We start from the raw sequence: 26,312 nt of genomic DNA on the forward strand, positions 1-26,312 counted from the left end.
GGTAACAGATATATCAGAATTAGTAGGAATGTCAGAAAGTCAGAATTGCTGAGTTTTACAGATTTTCTTATTCTCTTATTCCCTTATTATGTTATATCTGCTTGCGTATTGTGATTGATCTAAATCAGTATTTGAGACATTTTATATTGTTTGGGAGCATATTTTATTTGCAGAGGAGGTATGGCAGATGATTTGGGCACTGTGAAGATTGATCAGTAGTCAGAATTATCAGTATTGCCAGAAATCGCTGTTTTATGAGTTTTCTTAAACTCACTAAGATCTGTATAGGTTGTTTGTATTTCAAATCTGATTGATATTACTGTGGTCTGCATGTATGTTTGATACAGAATATTGTAAACAGTTGAGAGTTGCAACAGTTCAGAAATGTGATCAGAATGCTCAGAATAGTACTTCGATAATCAGAACAGAGTTTCGATCAGAGCAACCGATATGTGAGTTGTGTTTGTATAAGATTGATTATCTTGTGATATCATAATGTTTCAGAATTTTATAACAGAAGTTGATATCTGTAGTCAGAGCCGAATACCAGGTAGGTATTTCTTCTTTAATTTATATTATTAACTGATTGTTAGTACCGAATAGTTTGAATCAGCTACCACAAGTAGTGTCAGACATGCACAGTGATTAGTTCAGTTTTCGTTCGGATAGCAGACAGTGTTGCTATAAACAGATTAAATCAGTTATGACAGAAATTGTACTGCAATGTTAGCAGAAATTGTACAGATATGTCTGAATCGCTAACAGAAGAAGACAGAAAGATAGAAATCAGAAGATTAGTACAGATTTTGTATATTTCTGAATAGAAATGGGAGTACATTTCTATGGCTTTCGTAATGAAATTACCGCCATGTTAGATTATGACATGATATGATTATGATTGACAGATTTCTCAATCTATATCTATCGGTTGGTACCAGATTACGTACAAACAGAACTAAATGACATAGGTCGATGTCAAAGAAATGTTCAGATAGAACAGAAAATTTAAGTAGATTATATCAGATTGTGATTTTGATTGAGTTTGTACTTGTGATAGAAGATATCATGAGCACTTTCGCAGATTTTTCACAGATTGACAGATAGTCAGAGGGTATTATCCAGATATGGGTAGAATTTTGGTGCTGGATGTTAGCACTAGTTGCTATGATTTCTTGTCACTATATGACTTATTGCATGACAATAGTTATCAAGACAGTTCAGAATGGACAGATTAAAGAAACCAACATCGGATGATGATGCTTGGTATTTGAAACTGAAGATTTCATATGTCCTTGATTGGGATTAGCAGGTTTGATAACAACTGCTAGTATTATTTTGTTATGAACTGTGATTGGTTTATACGGATGTTGTATAACCAACATGGCGAGATTGATTCCGTCAGAAGAATTGGAGGAATATTATGATATGATACTTAGTGAATTCTTATTCCAGATAGGAATCAGATGTGTGAGTTTTGGTTTAAACTCTGTTATACATTTCTTCTGAGATATTTGAATTGATTGCTTATGAGTTCGAGGATGAACTCAGATCTAAGAGGGGGAGAAATATAATGCCCGAGATTTAATTATTGTAATCAGACGTTGATTGATGGACGTAATTGAAGTCATAAGAACTCAAATGAACCAATATGTCGAGATCGAGCGTTGTTGCGTGGTTAGCCAAGAAGTTGGACAGAACCTTTGGCGCTCGAGCGGTAGAACAGGACCGCCCGAGCGCCAATCCACCACAAATATGGAAGTTGGGCAGAATGTTCGGCGCCCGAGCGGTAGAAAAGAACCGCCCGAGCGCCAGTATTCCGTAAGAGTAGGCTTGGGGCAGAATATATGGCGCCCGAGCGGTAGAAAATTATCGCTCGAGCGCCAACGGATAACCACCCGAGTATTTGAACAGAAAGTGTCGCGCCCGAGCGGTAAGACGTGGAATAGGCGAGACGAGCCACTTGCCTTCTTGCATGTTTCGAATGTGTGTATATATATATATATATATATATATATATATATATATATATATTTATATATATATATATATATATATATATATATATATATATATATATATATATATATATATACACATGCTAATCTTTCAGAGAAGAGAGAAACGAAAGAAATCGAGAAAGGGTCGAGAAATTCCTCCAGAAATCCTTACGCCTTTTGTGAGAAATCCGTCTGTCTAATTTTAAATCCGACTTCAGTATCGTGTTCCTATCAACACAGGCTACAACTGGACGTAAGTTTTATTACGTTTAGACAAGATTTGAATTTATGATGTAGTCAGAATTGAATAGGATTCATATATGATGTTCTTGTCATGTTAGACATCATAGAATCGAAATCAGATTAAAGAATAGACTGTCTATCCAATTGTTATGATTTTCAGAGTCGATTGGACTGAGATTTCATATCAAAATTGTATGATCGTTCAGAGTTTGAGTTGTTTCGATATTGATTATGAATTCTTATATTATCTCTGTGATGTTGAGATTTATGGGGTAACAAGACTGTATTGTTGTACCGTTAAAACATCAGTTGATTCAGATTGATCAGATTCAGTATTGATTGAGATTGACCAGACTCAATAATTATTCAGAGTATATTGTGATATCGATGACATGACTTAGATTGTATCTCGTTCAGATATTGATCAGATTATGTACTGAATTTAGTATTGATCAGAACAGGTTGCGTATTGAGTTATTCACTGATACGTTGTATTCGATATTGTCATTTCAGATTTGATATGGACAGAGTTGAATACAGGTCATCGTCTTCGTCAGACCGGGACGACAAAGGTATAATGCATGTGATATTCGGGAAGTCCCAACTTAAATGAAATCTCATTTGAGTTTCCCAACAAAATCACATACTAGACTGTTGTCTATATTTTATTATGTTTATGCTTTGATTATAGAATTGTATTCAAATGTATGAGATTATTGTCATATTCAGCTATGAATATGATTATGCTTTGTTTACAGATTGTTATTCATTGCATTTAAGATAGGAAAGTCTTGACAGCCATTGTCAGACTTCTAGACGTTCGGTGTATCTCAACGTAGGAGTAGCCATTACTCCTATTGCCAGCCGTCGATACAGCTCGGACCGAAGTCTAGGAATAAGACGTACAGTCGCCCCGAGTGGTTGGGTAGGTGACAGCCAGTGACGTCTTATTCACCCCGGGATCCCTAGAGTTATAGATTGAGTCGAGTCTAGATATGATTTGATTAGGACTGCATGCCTACATGGATGTGGCTCCTAGATCATGGGACCCATCGTTATTGCTCTCAGTTGTGCTAGCATGTTTTTATGATTTAGATTGTTTATATGCATGTTTATCTGATTTGAGTTGCATGCTTAATTTCATAGATTATGAGATATATTGTGCTTCTACATGACGGCATGTTTTATGAATTAGTTTAGTTATATACATGCTTACCATGTTTTATACTGGGATTTATTCTCATCGGAGATATCCGGCTGTTGTCTTGTTTTGTATGTGTGCATGACAACAGGTAGGGCTGGATCAGGGTCGAGATGACGATGAGAGAAGACGAGTTAGCGTGGTGATTCCGGACTTGTAGCAGACTTGGTTTATTACTTGAATTTAGTAACTGAACCTTAGATTTAAGTTGTACAGTATTGTACCTTTATACTGAAATGTAGTTTTTATACAGACATGTATATTAATTAGATTCCATTACCTTCCGCAGTTATATTTTAAAAAGAAAATTTTTTTGACCAAATTTATCAGAACTGATAATTAAATCCCAAAGATGATTAAGAAAATATTAGCGTCCGGGTCCCCACATCCAAGCTCGAACGAATATGAAATCAAGGCGAAGAACAAAATTCGAACGAGGCACGAGCGAAGGGTTCGAACAGGGTTGTTGAAAAACCTTGCAAAATGGGTATCAATGGATAGCTCTCCTCAAGAGGTTTTCGAATATGTATTTACTTTAATTTTTCGATCACCGGTGTGGCCGCAATCGACGGTCAAAGACGAGGAGAGAGAAAAGAAGTTTCACATTTTTCTCTTTATTTATTATTTTTTTAAAACAAAACAATATATATTTAAGAGGGAGTCTCATGTGAGACCGTCTCACGGATCTTAATATGTGAGACGGGTCAACCCTACCCATATTCACAATAAAAAGTAATACTCTTAGCATAAAAAGTAATACTTTTTCATGGATGATCGAAATAAGAGATCCGTCTCACGAATACGACCCGTGAGACCGTCTCATACAAGTTTTTGCCTATATTTAAATAGGCTGGGCTCTCACAACATCGACGTTATTTCACAATCACACAATTTGTAAGCAATTATCCAAAGTAGTTTATTTCGTAAAAATATATGAGCGTCTTTACCATGGAATTAAAAATGTGGAAGAGAATATAAATTAACAAAACCAAATTATGTGGAAGAGAATATAAATTAACAAAACCAAATTATTAACTATGCTTGATCTTGAACTAGTTCTTTCATCACCAGCCCCAAAACATGGCTTGCTCATCCTCATCTAATTGCTCTTCATTCTTATATGGGAAAAGAGAGCAATGAGTGAGTGTTTGGAGTAATACTCAACAAATGGAGGTCAATCGTGTAAAATAAATAACAAATATACATATACGTATACATAACCAAAGTTTCAATTATGAGCATGTTGAATCTAATACGAACAAAATACATACATATACAGAAAATCATCTCATTTTTCCATGGTCTACCGATAAGTCTTCTATATGTTAATCTTCTAAGGGACGAAGCCAAATAAATGGTTATTATATATCACTGCATCAGGTCCATATCAATGCAAATCAAACATCGATTTTTTTTTTCATTTCTAACTCGAATCATTATAGTGCATTTCAGATAATTCAAACATGATTTTGAATATCATATCTAATATCGAATAAAAAACGGATTCAAATATAGCATATCAAATAGAAACGAATAGATCATGCCGATTGAATTTTTCGAAAAAATATGTAATTGATTTTTATAAAAGCTTTAAGCTCATTTAAAAATATAAGTATGCAAACTTAATACAAAAGCTCTTTTACTTGGTTGTTCTTGAATAAGAAAAACGTGTGAAAAGATTGACTCAAAAATGGTTAGAACTTCGTTTGAATTCGAACTACATTTGGACATAACTTCATCTTGAAAACCTTGAAAAATAGAAGAAAAATTTCCTCTTCTTGCTGCTGATATGGCTCGAAAATTTGGAGTCTTTTGTGCTTGATAATGTGTGATTTTCTTTAAGCTCAAACCACTATTTATAGTCTCCAATGAGATGAGCTGAAAAGTCTTCATCATGGCCCTCTTTAAATGCCATAATTTTATTTTATTTAGATGTTACAACTCTTAGCATTTCAGCTTGATGAAACATCTTCTTTTTCCTTTTATTTTTGAGTTTATGTCTTGTAAATGACATATAATGTGTGAAAATTATTGGTCTAATGTACATTAATTTCCTTTCATATTGATAACAATTTTCGGGTCTTCACTGTAAAGTGTTAGTTTCTTACTCTGACTTACGTGTATCAAACAAGTGCCAAGCCTACCGTTGTAAATGGTCTTTGTTACTCAGTGGTTCAGGTCGGACTCGGGTCGGTTCATCTATCCGAGGTTATCAATGGTACCTCTTTTTTTTTGTCTAAAAGAAGTATAAAATTTAGACCAAGTATTTGGATCGAGACTTGGTTGACCCGAGCACACGATGATAATTCCTTACCCGTGTTTCTATAAAATTTGAGTTAGTTCAGGCTAATTCTGAACCATAGGAATGGATGAACAACATTTCAATATGTTTGCTTCTTTTTCCCCATTGTTGATAAAGTACATATGATGGAGATTGCCTTCCTGAAGCGTCTACTCGAGTTCCCGCCTAAATCCAGACTGTTAAATTATTTTTTTATCGTGTGGCTGTTATCATTCGAGCTCCTCTATAATTATATGTTCTCTTCATGTTATTTTTTACTTTCTTTCTTTTTGTATCATTACTCTGCCTAATTGGCTAGAAAATCCTGACTAGAATCTTGCTCGGATTATTTCCTATTAATCCTTCTAATAAGTCATTTTTCCTTTGGCTCAAATTGTCTAGTCCCGACCCTAAGTCAGTTCAGTAGGTATCCAAATTTGTAGATGTTGCCTCCCCTTCCGAGCACTCTTTGAGCTCCGAGTAGGACAGACCTCAAGCTTGGAAGTTTAAAAATATCAGGGCTAATGAAGCTTGGCTGAGAGCAGTAGGTATTCCTTGGTACGAGGTGCATGAGTCTTATTTAGATCCTGAGAGAGGGGATGAGATTTGGGAGAGATCGTAAATGCCCGACATAGATGAGAGGGCTCACAACCCTCCTGAGGACTTTCATTCCTTTTATACTAACTAGCTACATATGGGCCTCAGGTCCCCCATGCCTTGCATCATCCAAAAATGTGCAAACACTATCCTGTTTGCCAGAACCGATTGGCCACAAACTCCTACTCCACTCTCCTTTATTTAAGTGTGCTTTTTAGATACTTTAGGATTCCCATTAATGTAGCACTTCTTCTTAAATTTTTACATATTTAGATATCTGTTCCGGATCAGTTCCGACTATGAATTCGGATTTTCGAGCATCTAATAATGAAGCAGAATATGAGGCCATCCTATTGGGCTTAATGCCACTCAAACCAGGGAAGTTTCTCGAGTTGTTCTTTACGAAAACTCCCAGCTAGTGATTCAGCAAAGTAATGGAATGTTCGAGGTAAAAATCAACAAGATTATCATATATGTAGAAGCCCTCAATATAGCTCGGGAAGCTTTTGCTGAGCTCATTATACAAGATATTTCTCATACCAAAAATGAAAGAGCAGATCAACTAACCAAAATGACTAGCTGTCTTGTCTGACTCATCAGCTCAAATTCACCAATTAGGAACTTTTATCTCAAATCGAGCATAAAAAAGAATATGTGACTGAGTTAAAAGAAGAAGATTGGAGGTATGAACTTTACCAGCATTTCTGCGATAACAAAAGAAGGATGAGAAATCTAGAGAAGAGCCCTGCATTTTGTTTTATTGGGTAGAATTCTATACAAAAGGTATTTTTCCATACCACTCCTGAAATGCTTGGGCAAGAAAAAAGATTATTATGTCAGATTCATAAAGACAGTTGTGGTGACCACTTGAGCAGCACAGATCTAGCTTAGAAAGCCTTGCCAGCCGGATTCTTCTGGCCCACCATGAAGAAGGACAAAATGTTTGTGGTAAAAGGGTGTCAGAATGGTCAATGAAATGCTAATCAGCTATGGAAACCAGCTAAGCTAATGAAGATTGTCATCTCTTCCTGCCCTTCAGATCAATGCAGCCTAGAAATTGTGGGGCCATTCTCGGTAGCATCAGGTCAGAGAAAATTTTTACTATTAGCAATTGATTATTTCTAACATAAATGAAAATAGAACAACTGTTTACTTCAGTGGTCTACCCACAAAGCAATGGGCAAGTAGATGTCACTAATGGATCAATTATGCAAATGTTGAAATCCATGCTTGTGACAGCTAAAGTAAAATGGGTGGATGAGCTCTCGAGTGTTTTGTGGTCCTATTGCACCACTGAGTGAAATTGGATGGGAGAAACTTCGTATAGCATTGTGCATAGCACGGAAGCTGTCCTGACGACAGAAATTGGCCGAGACAATTTCATGATAATGAATTGTTGGCTCAGATAATGACATTTTGAAATCCATGAATTTATATTTATTAGAAAAAAAGAGTAACCAAGAAGCAGTATGGCCAATGCCTACCAAAAAAAATCCCGGGTTTACAATAAAAAAGTTCAACCTCAATAGTTCAAAGTGGGGGACTTGGTAATGAAGAAGATTCAATGACAAGGAAAAATATGAAAATTGAATCTTAAATATGAAGGTCCTTTCAAGATCATGGAAAAGGCGGGCTTGACAGCATACTACTTGGAATATGTTGAAGGAAAGAAGACTAAGCGACCCTAGAATGCTTGTCATCTCAAAATACTAATCTTAGGAAGATCGCCCATCATTACTGTCAATTATATTGTTTTCCTTTAAGTTTGTTTGCATTTTATCATTCTACTCGGATTTTGTTCTGTTAGTCTTTTTATTTTGCTTGGGTCAATAGTACTCTTTATTATGTTGGTTTTGATTCTGACTGGATTGTTATTTTATTACATTCAAAGTTTCCTCTGAACACTTAATTTGATGAAGTTATTCAACTTGATAAATGTAAGACCGACACTTGTTGTCTATCAGAAATAGCACCCCAGGCAAAAAACATGTAAGTCTGACCAGCTAGACACAATATAAGTCCAACACAACTCGGCAAACACAAAAGCCCGATCAGCTCAACATACTATAAGCCCTACACAACTTGACAAATATAAAAGTCCGACCAGCTCGAAACGCTATAAACCCAACACAGCTTGGGTACATAACCCGACCAGATCGGTACACTATAGGTCCAATACATCCTGAAAAATACAAAAGTCTGACCGTCTGACCAGCTCGACACACTATAATCCCAACATAGCTCGACAAATACAAAATTTCGACCAATTAGGCTTAAAATCACCTTTAGTATTATCAAAAAGATCTTCGTATATGGAGCAGAGTATACATGTTCCTTTCAGTATCCACTAGTCCTTGAACAAATTTTGATCACTTTTTATGGTAAATGTATTTCATCAAATGAACTTGCATCACATTTGTGCATGCGCACTATATGTTTAATTACCACTAGCGCGCATTAGTTTTATTTTTTTTTTTGTTATTGTAAACATTTTTTATCTTAAATTTATGTTTTTTGTAATATATTTTTAATACTAGGAGTGATAACCATCTAAAAATTCAAAAATCTAGATAATGATAAAGAAATAACTTAATAATTTTAAATTTTTGAAAAATGATTGAGATATGGTGGTTATATGGGAGCCACAAATGTAGTAAATATAAATTTTAGATAAAATTACAATTTTAATCTTGTAAGTTAGCAAATTTAATTTTTCAGTAATGTAATAATATGTTAATGTTTGGTCCACTAAATAACTTGGATTTTTTTATATTTTAGCATTTTCGCATAAAACCACAAAATCCATCAAATATTGCTTATTTTGCATTGATACTCTCATACATAGTTTAGAAGACTAGAATAAAACATATATTATACAAAAAAATCTGTCAAAGCAAAAATAAACGGAAAAGATAAGTTTTTTCCTCTCATTTTTTAAATATTGAGTTGTTTTGAGTTATTTTTCCTTTTTGTTTTTGCTAATATTTATTGTGTGATATAGATTTATTCTCTTTACATTAGCTATGCCGGATATCTTTAGCGCCAAAGAAGCATTATTTCATTATTTATTGGCTTATGGAGAAAAAATGACAAAAAAAAATTCAAAATTATTGTATGAAAATCAAACAGTTACAAAATTAAAACTCAAAACATATTAACTTACGAATTAAAATGGCAGTTTTCTATGAATTTTGTCGATAATTTTTATTAAATAAAAAAGAAATAGTTTTGTGATTGGATGTGTATTTTTCTGAAAGCCATAAAGTTGAGCAAAGTAACCAAAGAAGTGCACAAGTAACTAAATAATATGTTGATGAAGCCTGGTATGATTTTGTAGAAATGTATATTACTTGATGAAAAACTTCATATACAAATTCTGATTATATTTTGTTTAATCTATTTAGTATGTCTCATGTGAGACCGTCTCACGGATTTTAATCCATGAGACGGATCAGCCCTACCCATATTCACAATATAAAGTAATATTCTTAGCATAAAAAGTAATACTTTTTCATGGATAACCCAAATAAGATATCCGTGAGACCGTCTCACACAAGTTTTTGCCATTCTATTTATGCATTTTGATCTAATAGTAGAGATTGATTCCGATAATATGTAATCAACTAATTTGGATTTTATAAATTGGGATTTTACTATGATGACAACGTATATATAAAATAAAACTAAAATATATTCTACAATTAATCGAGCCTTTCCGAACATTTGTGTACAAAAGAAAAAGAAATCTGCTGGAACTGCGGTGCTTGAGCATTTTTTTTTAGCTTTGTTGCTCTGAAATATCAAATACGGATGTATGAGGCTGTGTTTGGACAAGAGGAATTGGATTTGTGGTCAAACGAATTGAAAACAACCTTAACCATAGATAACCTCGAGAATATCCTATGACGTGTTGTCACTTATCAGGTCCATCCCTCTTTCTCTATTTTGTCATGTTGTACATATACCACGTAATAGGAAATTTTAATCAATCTTGTACAGATGGGAAATTACTCGTCTCATAACTAGGGGACAAAGATGGATTCTTGAGGATAAATATAAATTCAAGGTGTTTCGTAGCTTTTTTTTTTTTTTTACTCAAGGTGTTTCGTACTTCAAAATCTTAGATTTTGGTCATCTTCCCCTGTGCCAATTACGGAATTATTGTCTTTGGTAAAGCATACAAAATCCCTTTTTTATGATTGATTTTATTTGCACTCTGGAAGATATTAGATATTAATTGGTGGATGGATAAGAATGTGGTGTAGGATGGTTTCATATTGATATTTATATTAATCTGTGGCCGTAAGAATTTTTCCTGTCAGTTATATTGTTCTAGCATTTTCTAAGCCGATCTCTGCTTCTGACAATCTGTTTCTTTACAAATATCTTCCATTCCAATTCATTGAAAGTGAAAGTGAAGTATGAGTGCTGGTTTGTTCGATGATCTTTTATTATCCGTAGCGATCAAATCCTTCACCTTTTAACTGCTTATATTATATGTAAGTTATTTACCAGATTTTGTATTTAGTTTGTATCCAAAACTAATTTGAAAGGTAAATGTTAAGTCAATTTCCCTTGGCCTTTTGAGTTATGGCTGTTGCTTATCTTCCCTGTGAACTTTCCTTGCTAACTGTTGTTTGTTTGACATTTACGACCAATTTTTAAAAGAAAAAAATATCCATCAGGTGGCAGCGCATTGTATTTTTGTAAGCAATTCTTATATCATGTTCTTTTTTTAAGTTTCAAAAGCTTGACAAATATGGTTTTATGAGGATATGGATTGGGATTCTCGGGCCTTTGCGAGTTGCAAGCTTTTCTACTTTGATATTGTTTATTTCTTCAGAATCTAGTGTTTTCGTTACTTTGGTTTGTGTCTTTTTTAATTTTTAGTTGGATTTCTTGTCCCTCTAATTAATGATTTTCAGTATGGATAATTCGAGAATAGGATAAGAATTATGTGTATGATAGTAGCATGTTGTATGAATTGATATTTTAAGACACTCGTGGACCTTTAGACCTTTTTATCTGGTAGATCCTTAACTTGGATTGTGGCTGCCCTCACAAGCGTTAAGTAGATCAGAATCTTCTTTTCTCCCTCGCCCCGCCCCCCACCTAAATCAGCCATGATATCTCAGTATCAGTTTCTGATATCTTTGGCAATTGTTGGAAACTCCTTTCTTTTCCAGTATTAGTTATTGCATAGTTATTATTTTGTTTAACTAATTCTTGAACTTGATTATATCTTTTTCTATTTGTCGAAGACGTCATATATTACGACCCATAATGTTGATGCCTTAGTTTAAATGCGGTTGATTTTCAGTTTAAGAGTCCGGTGGAAAAAGAAGATTTCTTTTTTCTTTTCTTGAGGAAATATAATGGAGAAGAAGCAAAAGAAGTTCTTAACTGTGGCACCATTTGAGTGTGCTTGGCATGATGACTTAAGGTTTAGGGAAGCCGGGAGAGGATGTGTAGCTTTTGATGCCTTTGCACACAATGATGTTACTATTGTCTTCCGAGAAAACGCAGGCAGTCAGCACTACCATTACAAAAGGGACAACAGTCCACATTACACTGTGATAATTGGTAGTCACAGAAATAAGAGGTTAAACATCGAGGTGAATGGGAAAACAGTCGTGGATGTTGCTGGGGTTGATCTTTGCTGTTCTTCAACATTCCAGAGCTATTGGATCAGCATATATGATGGGCTTATTAGTATTGGCAAAGGGAGGTACCCTTTCCAGAATCTCGTTTTTCAGTGGCTCGACTCAAATCCAAATCGAAGTGTTCAGTATGTAGGGCTTAGCAGTTGGGACAGGCATGTCGGGTATCGGAATTTCAATGTTCTGCCTTTGATGCAAAACCATATATCCTTATGGAAACACGTGGATTGTGGCGAATACAGTGGCATGGATGATGCTGATGAAGAGTTGCAAGACGATTTTGGAGGATATGAAAATTGGGGTCTTCAAAGTTTTCTTGAAAACTGGGAGCTTTCGGATGTGATCATTATTGTTGGGGCAGAGGAGAGAGCTGTACCAGGGCATAAGGTCATATTGGCTGCCTCCGGGAACTTTGGTTTGAATTTCTCAGGGGAAAATTGCATTCACCTCGAAGATGTTAGCTATCCCATTCTTCATGCATTTCTTGAATACCTTTACACCGGCCACACCTGTGTAAGATGAGATCTACATGATATGTTTATCGATTATTACTTACTTAAAAATCTAATATTGATTTGTTATCTCAATTATATATTTCTTCGAGTTTGAAAAATAATATGTTTTATCAACTATAGTAAAGAAGGGAATGTTGACAACTCTGATTTGTGCTGGAAGATTCATCAAAAACTTGGTCCACCATATCATCTGCGATTGGATTTTGTCATGGTTATTGTGCTTTTATGTCACTGCTGAGAAGAACCATGAAAGTTATCATCTACAAGAAAACACATGCATTCTCCTCCTTTAATTGATTATTTAATATGTTATTCTTATAAACATTTCTCTGTCGACGTTAAGTATGAATATGGAGACCTTCAACTGTTGGCCTCAAGAAATTCTAATCCACGAAGTCCTTATTGATATGTTTTTTAACCTCTATTTGTCCATTGAATTCGAAGTTCTCATCGAATCTGTATACTAAGCTGTGGTGAATAAGATAAAATTTCTTTAAGCTAAATTATAAAAGGAGGAATTTTTAACATTATGCCAGTTTTTATCGGTAATACATGTTCGAATCTTGTTTCAGAAGGTTGCTTTACGTTGTCTGACAGCTTATATACTTATTTTAATATATAGATTCAGGAGCCGCATCTCAATTCTCTTAAATCTCTGAGCTTACAGTTTGAAGTGATTACGTTGGCGAGGCAGTGTGAAGAAATGATGGAACGTTTCAAACTCAACAAGAAACTTTTTGACTCCGGCAGAAGTATAGAGATATCATACCCCAGCTCTCGACTGAATTGTGGCACTGTTTTTCTGAACAAATTACCAATTGATGTAAAGAGGCTTAATAATTTTAGATTGGCTGGTGAATACACTGATGTAGATATCTACATTGAAGGCCATGGCAAAGTTGCACGGTCACATAGAATAATACTTGGGTTGTGGAGCGTCCCTTTTACAAAGGTACGGGAATTCAAAATACACATTTTCCTTATAATGCAATGCGTTCTAAATGGGTATGATGGGGATGTAAATTGTACAAATTATCTTGTTTCTTAGCTAGTTGAACATTTAAAGCATCTTTATACTTGATGCTGGTTAACAGCCACTACCTATGGATATAAAGGTTTTATGAACTTTTGTATTGTTCCGTGAAGAAAAATTTCAAAGCTCTGCAATGTGATCCCATGTTTTAATTACATTATTTCTCTGGTAAGAGTGCATGATCGGGTGTGGATAAACTGAACATGCAGATGTTTACTAATGGAATGACTGAAAGCGTTTCCTCGGAAGTTCATTTGAAAGATGTGTACTTCGAAGCATTTAAAATCATGTTGGAGTTCATGTATACTGGAGTTGTTTACATGGAGGACACCATGGACATCAACACATTACTACTTCAGCTTCTATTGTTGGCAGATCAGTTTGGGGTTTCTCTTCTTCATCAGGAGTGCTGCAAGAGACTTTTAGAACACCTGTCTGAGGTAGAATCCTAGTTGTTTGTCTTGTATTGTTCTCTCTTGTATTAACTTTGTCATTTGTTGTTTAAGTGAAATCCATTATTTGGGAGTAATAGAATTAAAAGAACGAGGAAGTGGTGCAGTATCGGGTTTATGAGCAGCAACAGAGAATTTATGACAAGAAATGATGAAAATATTGATACTTCTCATCTATGAATTATATGCAGGCATGGAGTACTCATACTGGCAGAAGGTCGTACAACAAGTTTTTCTATTATGCCAAGTTTATTGGACGAGGAAGAAGACAAATTGGAACAGTATTCAGGTTTTCTTTTGGGGGTTCTAACTTCTGTACTTTGTTGCAGGACTCAGTGTGCCAAATTTTGCAAGTAATCTCATCCATTCCTTCATGCAAACTTATCGAGGAGACTTGCGAGCGGAAATTCTCAATGAATTTTGATTATTGCACGACTGCCAGCATCGATTTTGTTATGTTAGACAAAGAAACATTTGGCAGCATTCTTCAGGTGAGGTGGTTTTTTTTCAAGTCTTTGTATTCTGGATCCGAAGTTGACTATTCTATCTATGATTTTGTGTCTGTTTACATGTGGTTTTGTTGAATTTTCTACAATAAGTGCAAACCAGCATACTGTCGGTGTATAAGATCCGTCACTCCTAATTAGTCAAAGATAATACTCAATTTTGTTCGGCCAAAAAGTTTTTTGAGCCTGTATTTTCAAGAGTTGTCAGAATAGGATCGTTAGGCTGGTATTGGGCCAAAGCCACCCTAGACCTAAGCATGCATAGATATGTACATGTTGAATTCAGTACCACTTATGCAGAACTTGCTTCACAGCATCCAGATTTGACGGTAACTTCTGAAGAACGAGTTCTCAATGCAATATTTCTTTGGTTTGTGAAAGCAGAAGAGTTGTTTGGATGGGACAGAGTAGATGAAATTATGTTGAATTCCACGCCAGAACTTATTTTTGGTGAAAGGCTCAAATCTGTTGAAGAATTTTTATGTTACGTGCGGTTCTCTTTGTTGTCATTTTCGGTACTTAAAAAGGTACATCCTAAATCAACGGGTTCTAAACTGATCCAACAGAATGTATGGATAATGTTGATTTGTCAATGATTTGCAGTTGGAGAAAAGCAACCTTTGTAGGCGCTTACCTGCTCTCGACAACTTGGTAAGTTAAAAAGTACTCTTTTCCCAGAAATTCCTTTTGGAAACAATGGATTTTTCCTTTTTTTAACCTCTATTTCAACAGGTGAAAGAAGCCACTTCTTTTCTGGAAATTGGAGCTTCTGGCAATGAAAAAGACATCAAGCAAGTATTTTAAATTCTGCTATGCAATGCTTAATAAGACCTGCTCATGTGCATGCAATATCATACAGCAAATTTTTGAGTTGTGAACATTGTATCCCAAAGGAAATAATTTATTTTGAGCGTGATGGATTTCTTCATGTCCATATCTTACTCGAGGATATTCTCAAAATATTTTTAAAAACCAGAACTGGGAACACCTATTTCCTGGGCACTCCACTGCCTGCTTCCCTTTCTGGTTCTTAATTACTCTTCAATGACGCTGTAAATTCAGGCGTTATTCTCTGTGCTGATGCTGTTGAATTTACAGTGTCAGATTCCAGCATAGGAGATCAAGTTTTAAGGAACTCCAGTACATATGCAATGGAGATGGTAATGGGGTGTTGTACTACGCAGGCACTTCGTACGGGGAACATCAGTGGGTGAATCCTGTTCTATCAAAGGTAAACCTCAAAACTGTTGTTTTCTCTCAACTATGTGCAAAGATGGGATGAGTAGCCTAAGATATGCATGTTTCAGAAAGTAAGTATTCTGGCAAGCAGTCCTCTGTCCAGATTCACCGATCCAAAAGTTTTAGTCTCCAGGACTTACCAGGTATGAAGTTATGTCGATAGCCAGACTTTACATCTGTAAAACTCTTAACAAAAAGAATGATAGGGAACATCTTTTGCTGGGCCTCGGATGGAGGGTGGGAGAAATACTTCATGGTGGACGGTTGATATTGGCCATGGTCACCAGGTGAGTTTGGTTAGTAATGACATTCACCTTACAGAAAGAATTCAATTAACAAATAATTATTGAATGCAGCTTATATGCAACTATTACACAGTGAGACAGGATGGATCAAGAGCTTTCATTAGGAATTGGAGTTTCCAGGTATGTATCTCACAGCACAATTTTCGTTTGATTCTTCGGGTTATGTCAAATGACATTATCATTTTGTTATGACTCATGATCCGCCATGCAGGGTTCCATGGATGGAAACAATTGGACGAACTTGAGAGTACACGAGAACGATGTAACCATATGCAAGCCTGGCCAGTTTGCATCATGGCCTATAGTCGGTTCAAACGCCCTTCTTCCTTTCAGATTATTTCGTCTCGTTCTTACTGATACCACAACGGATGCTACAAACCCATGGAACTTTTGCATTTGCTTCTTGGAGCTTTACGGTTACTTTCGGTGAAATTCTTTTAGCATTTGTTGCCGCTTTTTTCTTCTCAAAATAAATGGAGGACAGTTTTTTTAGTGTGTAAAGCAAATTTTTTTCTTTTTTTAATGTTGCTGAAGTTGTACTGATTCTTTTTGTTTTTGTTTTGTTTTTGACCCATGAATTTTTCATTGCATGAAAATGTGAGTTGCTAGCCATAAATTTTAGTGGACACAAGATTTCTGATAGGAATGATTATCAAATGTATGTTCTTTTATTTAATCCACAAATCGATTTATCTTCCATTTGGCTCTCATATTTATCATGTAGAAATTAGGTTCAAGCTTTCCCATGTCTTTTTCAACAATAGACTCTTGGGTATATGGTTTCATTCGAGAAATTCCTATTTGTCTGTCTATCTCTGGTATATTTTGTTTTTTCAAATTTCTATGGACACGCTAAAGAGAAATGTTATCTCACTCGGATCACGACAGAACTTTGACTTGTTCGAATAAAAATTAATGTGAATCGTAATCAAGATAATCAAAGTTCACAATTTTCAACTGAGGAATAAAATCTCATATCACAAGGGATACAACAGAAATGCGCGACGAGTGAATTAATATTGACGTTAATTAATTTGTTGAGATCTGTCCTTGAATTCCCAGCATGAGTAGCGAGGCATTGACTTGTTAGAACTGAAAGTCAAAAGCTTATATGTTCACGTGACCATGCCCGACCCCACATACAAAATCAATTAAGTTGCACATTTAATTCAACAATTTCTTCCCCAACTAAAAATTATATCTCTATTTGGGAGAGATATAAGCACACATTAATACCATCAATCCCCCAACTGCTTTTCAATTGTCAAAACCATATTCTTATATCGCAACTTGAAAGAAAGCTAATGTTGGTTAGCTAGTCACCATGCATGGATGTGATGGTGATCAATTTGCAGTCTTATTTAACAATTTATTGAATACGTATATACGATCGTTTTGTTCTTTTCTTCTTTTCTCAGGTATTATTATTATTATTATTTTCTCATTCAATTTGTGCTCGGATTAATGATTATATCATAAATATAAATAAAATAGAGAAAACATACAATAAATTAAAAGATTTATTTCATCTTATTTAACTTGGAAGAAATTAATTTGTGAAACTAACATAGAAACTGGTGTTCCAGCTTGTGGAGGTAAAACCATCACACACGGACACAGAGTATATCACTCCTAGCTAGAGTATTACCCGATTATCTATTTTAGAGGTGAAATAATTTATCAAAAATATATAATGTTGTTGTCGAACCAATTTTTGACAATTGAAAACATAGTTCATTTAGTCTATCTTGTGACATTTATGATCGAAGATAAGTTTTTTTTATCATTAACTTCAATAAGTTTTTTTCTATTGATGAAGCTGTTACTCGTATTGTTAAAAAAATCTTGCAGATAGTGTAAGTGTTTGGGAATAAACAATTTAGTTTCATCAGACACTTTAGCATATAAATTACTCATTTTTCACATATTAAATAGCATCTCATGATCAACTCCGATAATAACTCATCATCATTAATGTTTGAATGTCTACCATGACTCGAAAATTGTTGAAACTCCACACATAACTTAATCAAGCTATTAAAGGTACACTATATGTAACTTCTCCAAACTCGGGAAATAGCCAAAACTCCAATGATATTGTTTAAATTGTTGAAAAAGAACTTGATGACAAGATCGAGTTTGATCAATTATAAACATAAAATATTCGAATTGATATATTTTTTATTTAATATTAAACTTTATTTTTATGAGTCACCAACTCAATATATATATATATATATATATATATATATATATATATATATATATATATATATATATATATATATATATAAAATTAAAATTTGGGCTCCCAAGGTCGGACCATGACTCCTTAAAGAAGGTCTGGCCCTGCTATCAAACAACAACTAGTAGAGTACTCTAGCTAGAAGTGATATATATGATTCACCGGTTGATTGACTTGTATATATATATTTGAAAAAGTCAAGCAGTGTGTATCCAGTTAATTAATATTCCAAGTCTTGATGGTTATCCACACCAACAATATTAATTGTCCTACGTGATCAGTCAACAAATGGTTTCTAAATATTTATATTTAGAAAAGCTTCATAAATATCAACTTGTTGGCCCGTCGACCCGTAATACTATTCTTTCTCCGTGCAAGCTAGCTATAAATTCCAATACCTAGCTAACTACATAATCAAATTAATATCACATGCACAGTACGTAATTATATCGAAAGCCAAGTTTTTTGTCCAATGGATTCTTCCATAACATTCCAACCCGCAATGAAAGAGAAACAAATAGCCATTATTGGTGCTGGAATCAGCGGGCTGCTTGCCTGTAAACACACCCTGGAAAAGGGCTTCAATCCAATAGTGTTCGAAGCAGGAGACTGTATCGGAGGAGTTTGGTCCAGAACAGTAGAATCAACTAAACTACAATGTCCCAAAGATCACTTTCAGTTTTCAGATTTTCCATGGCCCAATTCCGTAGCCGACATGTTCCCTGATTACAACCAAGTGATGGACTACCTTCATTCTTATGCCCTTCATTTTAATATTATCCCACAAATCAAATTCAACTCTAAAGTCATCAGCATTGACTATATTTTATCATCCGCTGATGAGAAGTTGTACCGTTGTTGGAGTATGTGGGGTGGAACCGGTGAGGCATTTTCGCCTAAAGGAAAATGGAATGTCATGGTGGAGGATTCCATGCATCCTATGGATCCATATAAGGTAATAGCAATCATGTTTTCTATCCCCTTTTTCTTGATATTAATATCAATATTAATAAATGTTTCTGATGAATGAATTAACTTAAAAGGTGTATCAAGTGGATTTTGTGATACTTTGCATTGGACTGTTTAGTGGTCTTCCGAACATCCCGGACATTCCGATAAGCAAAGGGGTGGCGGGATTTAAGGGACTAGTTCTGCACTCAATGGATTACGCAGCAATGGACAAAATAGAAGCAGCAAAGTTGGTGGAAGGCAAGAGAGTTACTGTTGTTGGTTCCAGGAAATCAGCATTAGATATTGCAACACAAATTGCTAAAACGAATGGTGCCACTGGATTAATCATAAAGTTCTCTTCTGAGCATATTATACCCAATATTATCCTACTCAAAAAGTTAAATATTTTTTCTGTATATGTATTTTCAGGGGCCACGTATCCATGCACATTACTTTTCAGGAGGGTACAGTGGCCAGGTACTGAGATGCTGGTTAGATTCATCTTCAGAAATCTAACCCGGTTTTCTGAGCTTATGATCCATAAGCCCGATGAAGGACTTGTCATCTGCTTTCTAGCACTTGTGCTTTCACCTTTGGTAATTAATTCCTGGAATTATCATACACATGAAGTATTTAACTAATTAATCACGATAAGGAGACAAAGTAATTTATATCTGACACAAACTCGATCGAAAAATAAAAAGACAAAGTTTCAATTTCTAATTAAGATTATAATTCACACAAAATATTGCATGGTTTCAGCGTCAGATATTCTCCAAACTGGTTGAATGCTACCTCAAGTGGATATATCCATTGAAGAAATACGATATGGTCCCAGACCACACTTTCCTCTCACAGATATATTCCTGTATGTTCACCATGTTGCCTGAAAGCTTCTACGACAGGGTAAATGAACGAAGTCTTGTTTTAAAGAAATCACCTACTTTATGCTTCTGCGAAAACGGGTTCATCCTAGAAAACGAGTCCGATCCTCTGGAGACGGATATCGTTATTCTGGGAACAGGATACAAAGGAGATGAGAAACTCTTAAATATTTTCAGCTCCACTGAATTCAAGAAATTCATTAGGGGAACCCTAGCTCCCTTCTACAGGTAATATACCGAGATTGTCCCACATATGTGCATTAACTTAGGAGAATTTATAAATCCAGTCATGTTTTTATTTTATTACTAAAAACCGTAAATTGGAAAAAATTAAATCTAGTCACGAATGACATTGGACATATCACCAACATTCCAAGTCACGTCAACAATTAATATCTTCACATCTAGACACCGAGAAAAATGACTAAAAGTCGACATACTAGACTTTAACCAAATTTTGACTAAGACAAAAGACAAAACTAGAGACGAATTTTGTAATTTCTTTTTTTCTTATCAAATCTTGTATGTATAAATATATACACAGGGAATGCATTCATCCAAGAATTCCACAGTTAGCAATAGTGGGATACTCAGAGAGCCCGGCTACTATATTTTCGTTCGAGATGCGAAGCAAATGGATCGCACATTTTCTTGACGGTAAATTCAGGTTGCCGTCCATTCAAAAAATGGAGGAGAATGTGAATAAATGGGAAAAAAATGGGCGACGCTACGGTGGAAACAACTACAGAAGGGAGTGTGCTGGTGTGCTGCTGCCGATACACTGTAATGACGAGATATCTATGGATATAGGAGCCAATCCTAAGAGGAAGAAGTGGTTTTTTCCGGAATTTTTCTCTCCATATCACCCTTTCGATTATGCCGGTTTATGAAAATGAAAACAATGTCCAAATTAATAATGCTTGTATTGGAAAAAAAATTGTACTCTATATATATCATGTATGAAGTTTCATTCATTGTGCAATGCATTTTGAAGTGAAAACAAATTAGGACGTATATTATTAAATTAATTAATCGTTTCAACTCTCTCTTATATTATTAATGTGACATATGACACATGCATGCATGTCCAGCTATTCTAATCTTCTTAGGAAAATTATATTATTAGCCCTTACTAATTTTTTGTCTCTTAGGTTGCGATTAGATAGAATGATTTAATTTGAGGAGGAATTTTCGAAAAATAGATTTGAAATGTCACTCGTCAAATCTATCAAAATTATCATTTCATTTATATGAATTAAGAACAAAAAACGTGTGTTAAGTGAAAGCATGTTGTTTTGGCAAAAATTAACTATCCAAATTATCCGGAAGTGAGGTCGACCAATAAGGCCCAAACCCAATACCCAAACTTGATGGAACATCCTATTAAATTGCCCTTAGGATCTCGGAGATCGTCTGACGGTAGATGTGTGAGGAGAAAGTTGTGAAGTATGAGGAGGTCGGAGTTCATCAATTAGGGTAGATGGCAATGTATCAACTTAGGGTAGATGGCTCATAAGACCAGAAAGCTGAGAATAGAAAGTAGAATCTTTTAGGATCTGCATCATTCGGACATAAGTAAGGACGGCCACATGAACGCCCTTATCTGGTATAAATGAGGATCGATGAGAGATTGGCGAGGTAACCGAGATCGGTTCATGGTCCGAAAGTAATTGACACCGACTGGCTTCAGAGGTTTAGCTCTTGCCTTCATCTTTCGTACAGTAAAATCTTGCAGGATGGTTGACTTGCCTAAAAAAGAAGGGGCTCGATTCTCGATCTCTGTGGGTTGATCCCGTGAATCATCTAAGTAGACATCCTCTAGCAATCTGAGAATTCTTCTTTTTATCCCTGTAAATGTACGGCCATTTCAGGTGAAAGATAACAATTATTTTCATCTTAACTTCTTTACTATATTATATTTTTAAATATCTGACTTGAGCGTATACGCTAGAGACCGTCCCTGGCCCCCTTTTAATGTTCATGTTCGTGATTTCAAGTGTGCTCGTGCGACTGGTCGGTGCTACTGGTTCGTATCATCATCAGCCAACATTTTTCTTACAGATCTACAACTCATTTTCTCAGTGAGCGTCACCAAATTAATTAATGTAACGTATATCTTTTATTTATTTCATTTTTAAAAATTTAAACTCAATAATGTGGATTTTTTTGTGCACGAAATCAACAATGAGATGTTAAATTTTATTGGTCCAATTTATATGCCCATTTTTGTTTTTCATTTGTACTAAATTAATTGTACAATCAATAGTTCAATTAATTTTACTCCATAATAAATTAGTTTATATCAATATCTTTTTTATAATAAATTTTGAGAAGTTATAACATCTTTTCTGTTGAGTATTACTTCTTTTCTGTTGAGTATTACCGTAAAAGTGAGTTATTTCAACACTTTTAGTTGATAATAGAAGATTTTCATAAAATCATCTTTGTTTTTATGCACCATATATATATACATATATATATATATATGATGTATTAGTTAAATATCTTTCCATGATAGTCCATGGAGTTTTTCCCATTGAATACCTTTCTTCTATAAGAAGAATTAAATCTCGATATTTAGTCTCTATATATAGAGCTGAATCACCTTCATCATCTTTAATGATGATAGTATATGATGCTTGAGACTGGAAATCTGTATTATGTCTCTGTTTATGTTTTTGTTTCAAGATTTCTTGAAATTCATTGTATAATGAATCATTTTTCTCAGTCTTATTGGTTGATGAACTAGAAATATTTCGGGCTATAAGCTTTTGTTTTTCATGTTGAACAATAATATTAGGGGGTTTCTCCAGCCACATATTCCTCTATATTGAAATTTTATATAATATAAGGGTTTTTGGTTAAAACATAAGACAAGAGATGAACCAAAAAATAGTAAACACAATGTTCGAGTTTAACATGGAAATAATAAATTCATGTTGTAGCCCTTCAGCCTGCTTAGCCGAGAGATGTCGTTTAAGTCGTTTATGGGTGATTGTTTTTTGAATTTATGTTTTTGAAATGGACCTCAGTAAAATCTTTTGTTGTTTAATTTCTTTGATATATATTTGTAAATCTTTTTATGTTTTGTATATATATATATATATATATATATATATATATATATATATATAAATTAAATCAATATTAATTACCATGTACTATATTTTAAAAATAAAAAAGTTTGCACTTTTTCTCTATTAGTTTTTTTCTTGGAAATACTAACATATCACTACATCAACAATGTCTAGTGTTCCACGTGCAATCCATTAGTAATTTTGAAGGTTATGTCGTATTCATTACATCAGCAATGCCCAGCGGCCCGTTAGCAACCCATAATTATTAACGTTACGTTATATTTGTTGTAGTCAGGTAATTGTACACTGCAACATGTACGTAGGAAGTTATACTCTGGAAGACCTAGTTTCGTAGCACTCTCATTTATGCTTTAGATGTACGGGAAATTTGGTTCAGTCTCTAGCCGTCATTTTTTTTTGTGTTCAGTCCTTAGGTACTTTTTTAGTACCACATTTCTACATGAAGTGTACCACATTTTGTATGACATAATACCACAATCCTCCGTGCTTTGAGTGACGACGTGAATTTAGCAGCCACCAGCGGGTATCAAGGATTAAAGAGGAATGTAAAATCAGATAGGGGAGACGAGAGTTTAAATCTTAACGAAGTGGAACAGATGATATTATATAAGTGAAGAAATCCACTTGAAATGAAAAATAAACACAGCCTCAAGCTGTCGATGATTGTATCATTTTCAATCTTCACCACCATCTTCAAATTTATGACTAGCTCCATCCAGCTGTTGCACCGTCATCCATGCAAAATGTCACGTATACCATAATATTCCGCAGTTTGACCTACTGTGCTTGCAAACTTCCTTCAAAGCCATTTTCTGCCCTATCACAACCAACCCAAAAAAATGTGCTTCTTAAGTTTTACTGGACAGCACAAATCGAAAGCTATGCATAAACCAAAATTGTTCAATAAATCATAAACGTTGAATATCATCAAACACTTAACCTGTTGCTGCTACTGAAAACAATAAGAAATACGGGATCTTGAGGGGAGAGGTGGAATAGTTGTAGGACAATGTAGCTGCACGTCGTCACACTGAACCGAAAAAAAAGACATACAAAGATCATGTAATGCGTCAAAATCAGTCAGGTAGAATAAAGGGGTAGACTTGATCTAGTTCAATATCATTAAACTGCATCCAAACACAAATCACCTGCCAAGGCTAATAAACAAAATGATCCAAATTGCTGCACTTCTCCAATTTGATTCTTTGTATGCAACCCAAACCTAGGAGCACAAACAACCCATATGTATAAATATAATAATTTCTATTGTATTATGCCATACACATGGATATTTCTCGACTAATCCGGAAAAGATTAGGAAAGAGATGTATCAAATTACACCACTAATCCGGAAAAGATTAGTAAAGAATTGTCACTCGCTGAGAGCCATAATCCAAATACAAATGGGATTTCTTAAGAAAGACAAAAATAGGTGATGATGCATAATACTTAAATACTATGTGTAGCCACGGGTATCTGAGAAAATTTGCCTCAAGATTCAAAATCAAGATCACAGTACAAAAACAATTTCTATACAAGAATTACGAATACATACAACAATACTTCTGTGAAGTTGCACCTTATGTTAGAACATTAGAAAATACAACTGCAATACTGAAGAATTTGCATTGAGAAGTACCAATAGAGCGAAAACATTGACATAGAAATCAACCAGTGTTGCTGAAAGCCACCTGTGCACACGTTGAGTTCTTAGACAAATCCAAAAAATATTGGTAAAGTGGATTGGAGCATTGGAAAGAAAGATATAAAAGCACGATATAAAATCATTTTGATTAAAAAAAATGTAATTTTGTACGTAAAATAGAGCAGGAAAATAAAAGCTCACGGAGTAAAAACTTCTTGGCGAAATGGAGATCCGTCAATTGCAATACTGTAAATCAATGTTCCCAGCATAAGACAACCCAAAACACTAAAAAGAACCCTAGCTCCAACAACTGAAAGTTTGCCCTTTGAATCTGTTCCATCCCTAAGAGTTGATAGACAATCACTAAACAATTAATAAAAAAAGAAAAGGTGGATGAAAAAGAAGACGATCTCAACTAGTAAGATGACAGCGTAACAATCAGTGAGCATAAACATGCTGGAAAGAGTCGTTGCCCAGACAACAGAGACTTCATAATTTCAATTACATTCCAAACTTGCAAGAACGCACAAAAGTAAGGATACAATCGTATACAGAGGATTTAAATTTGTTCCTTACTTTTTTCTGGTTCTGAGCAAAACAAAGTAAATAGGATCTTGCAGTGATTCTTGTGGAGTTAGCTTGAAGAACTGCAAAACAATGTATCCACATGTAGTAATGCTGCAAAGAAAGGAAAAAAACATACATTACCATTCACTGGTATACGAGCTGTACAAATCCGTGTTAGAAAAGATACGAGAGGAATATGTCAACGGATTAAGCATACAATCTGAACACTAAATGGGATAAAGATAGAGCAAACATACCTTCCAAGACATACAAGCAAAACTATCCAAATAATTGTACGAATCCAGTTTGACTCTTTGTAGACAATCCATGCCTGACAATGTGATATGGAACATAAATATGGAGCTTCTGGTGATAAGAGGCATAGTTTTGGATCCTTTTTCCAATCAAAACCAAGTAATGAAATTGATGATACATACCCCTATTACTAGGATATTAATATAAAAATCAACAAGTGTCGCTGCCATCCACCTGTATCAAATCAAAACGTAATTAAGAAGATGTTTCCCTGGACAAAAAAGATTAGTGAAATTGCGTTGCGAACGGTGTGAGGAGTTGTTTGCGGAAAGGGAGGCCATCAGTGGCAATTGTGTAAATAACAGTTGCAGCGATCCCACATCCCAGGAGCACGAACAGATTTCTCAGCACAGTTGCAAGTGACGGCGCTGCCATGGACAAGATGATCTCTGAAGATCCAAATATTCAGACTTTTTGGTGTGGTGTGGTCTTGCATATGTATGGATGGGGGGATGGATCACAAGAATCCACGTCTGCCTCTGTTGTTCCACACAAATTCCAAATTAATTAAAACATAATTAGGAGAGGTTGGATTCGAACTTTTCAAAAGTTAAGGGACCAAACTGGAAACATGGAAA

General features: G+C 34.9%; 3 protein-coding genes across 13 annotated transcripts; 2 read left to right on the forward strand and 1 right to left on the reverse strand.

Moving 5' to 3' along the window:
• The first annotated feature begins 10,281 nt into the window (after positions 1-10,281).
• LOC140817090 (BTB/POZ domain-containing protein At2g30600) lies at positions 10,282-16,575 on the forward strand. 9 transcript variants are annotated; one of them, XM_073176678.1, is made up of 13 exons: positions 10,282-10,385; positions 11,640-12,492; positions 13,117-13,446; positions 13,737-13,967; positions 14,309-14,470; positions 14,800-15,012; positions 15,089-15,136; positions 15,218-15,276; positions 15,584-15,716; positions 15,793-15,867; positions 15,931-16,011; positions 16,081-16,149; positions 16,241-16,575. In XM_073176678.1, exons 2-13 carry the CDS (start codon positions 11,695-11,697, stop codon positions 16,457-16,459), a joined length of 2,418 nt encoding a protein of 805 aa, XP_073032779.1. In that variant the 5' UTR covers positions 10,282-10,385; positions 11,640-11,694; the 3' UTR covers positions 16,460-16,575. The 9 variants fall into 9 exon arrangements, with proteins under 9 accessions (XP_073032779.1, XP_073032777.1, XP_073032780.1 ...); XM_073176676.1 differs by having other exon boundaries at positions 10,291-10,489; XM_073176679.1 differs by having other exon boundaries at positions 10,303-10,489; positions 11,687-12,492.
• A 2,073-nt stretch (positions 16,576-18,648) lies between these two features.
• On the forward strand, positions 18,649-21,126 carry LOC140816496 (probable flavin-containing monooxygenase 1). Its single transcript, XM_073175818.1, has 5 exons — positions 18,649-19,229; positions 19,318-19,555; positions 19,655-19,821; positions 19,988-20,337; positions 20,654-21,126. The coding sequence occupies exons 1-5, from the start codon at positions 18,747-18,749 to the stop codon at positions 20,997-20,999; spliced, it is 1,584 nt and encodes a 527-aa protein (XP_073031919.1). The 5' UTR covers positions 18,649-18,746; the 3' UTR covers positions 21,000-21,126.
• Positions 21,127-23,733: 2,607 nt separating this feature from the next.
• Positions 23,734-26,219, reverse strand: LOC140816397 (uncharacterized). 3 transcript variants are annotated; one of them, XM_073175644.1, is made up of 9 exons: positions 25,982-26,219; positions 25,857-25,908; positions 25,677-25,750; positions 25,429-25,530; positions 25,054-25,215; positions 24,847-24,898; positions 24,356-24,429; positions 24,148-24,237; positions 23,734-24,019 (listed from the first exon to the last, which is right to left on the reverse strand). In XM_073175644.1, exons 1-9 carry the CDS (start codon positions 26,107-26,109, stop codon positions 24,007-24,009), a joined length of 747 nt encoding a protein of 248 aa, XP_073031745.1. In that variant the 5' UTR covers positions 26,110-26,219; the 3' UTR covers positions 23,734-24,006. The 3 variants fall into 3 exon arrangements, with proteins under 3 accessions (XP_073031745.1, XP_073031743.1, XP_073031744.1); XM_073175642.1 differs by having other exon boundaries at positions 23,734-24,024; XM_073175643.1 differs by having other exon boundaries at positions 23,734-24,024; positions 25,054-25,194; positions 25,982-26,216.
• Between the last annotated feature and the right edge of the window lie 93 nt (positions 26,220-26,312).

Source organism: Primulina eburnea, chromosome 16 (genome assembly GCF_022965805.1).
Source record: "Primulina eburnea isolate SZY01 chromosome 16, ASM2296580v1, whole genome shotgun sequence".
Taxonomy (NCBI): Eukaryota; Viridiplantae; Streptophyta; class Magnoliopsida; order Lamiales; family Gesneriaceae; genus Primulina; species Primulina eburnea.

Bases quoted from the DNA above. Each gene is read 5' to 3' on its own strand.
- LOC140817090 (XM_073176673.1), top strand. The intron at 15,277-15,583 runs GCAAGTATTTTA...TTGAATTTACAG, and splicing joins GGCAATGAAAAAGACATCAA to TGTCAGATTCCAGCATAGGA. The intron at 15,717-15,792 runs GTAAACCTCAAA...TGCATGTTTCAG, and splicing joins TGAATCCTGTTCTATCAAAG to AAAGTAAGTATTCTGGCAAG.
- LOC140816496 (XM_073175818.1), top strand. From the start codon at position 18,747: ATGGATTCTTCCATAACATTCCAACCCGCAATGAAAGAGAAACAAATA. The intron at 19,556-19,654 runs GTGCCACTGGAT...ATGTATTTTCAG, and splicing joins ACAAATTGCTAAAACGAATG to GGGCCACGTATCCATGCACA. The intron at 19,822-19,987 runs GTAATTAATTCC...GCATGGTTTCAG, and splicing joins CACTTGTGCTTTCACCTTTG to CGTCAGATATTCTCCAAACT.
- LOC140816397 (XM_073175642.1), bottom strand. From the start codon at position 26,109: ATGGCAGCGCCGTCACTTGCAACTGTGCTGAGAAATCTGTTCGTGCTC. The intron at 25,909-25,981 runs GTTCGCAACGCA...GATTTGATACAG, and splicing joins CGCAAACAACTCCTCACACC to GTGGATGGCAGCGACACTTG. The intron at 24,899-25,053 runs GTGAGCTTTTAT...ACGTGTGCACAG, and splicing joins CGCCAAGAAGTTTTTACTCC to GTGGCTTTCAGCAACACTGG.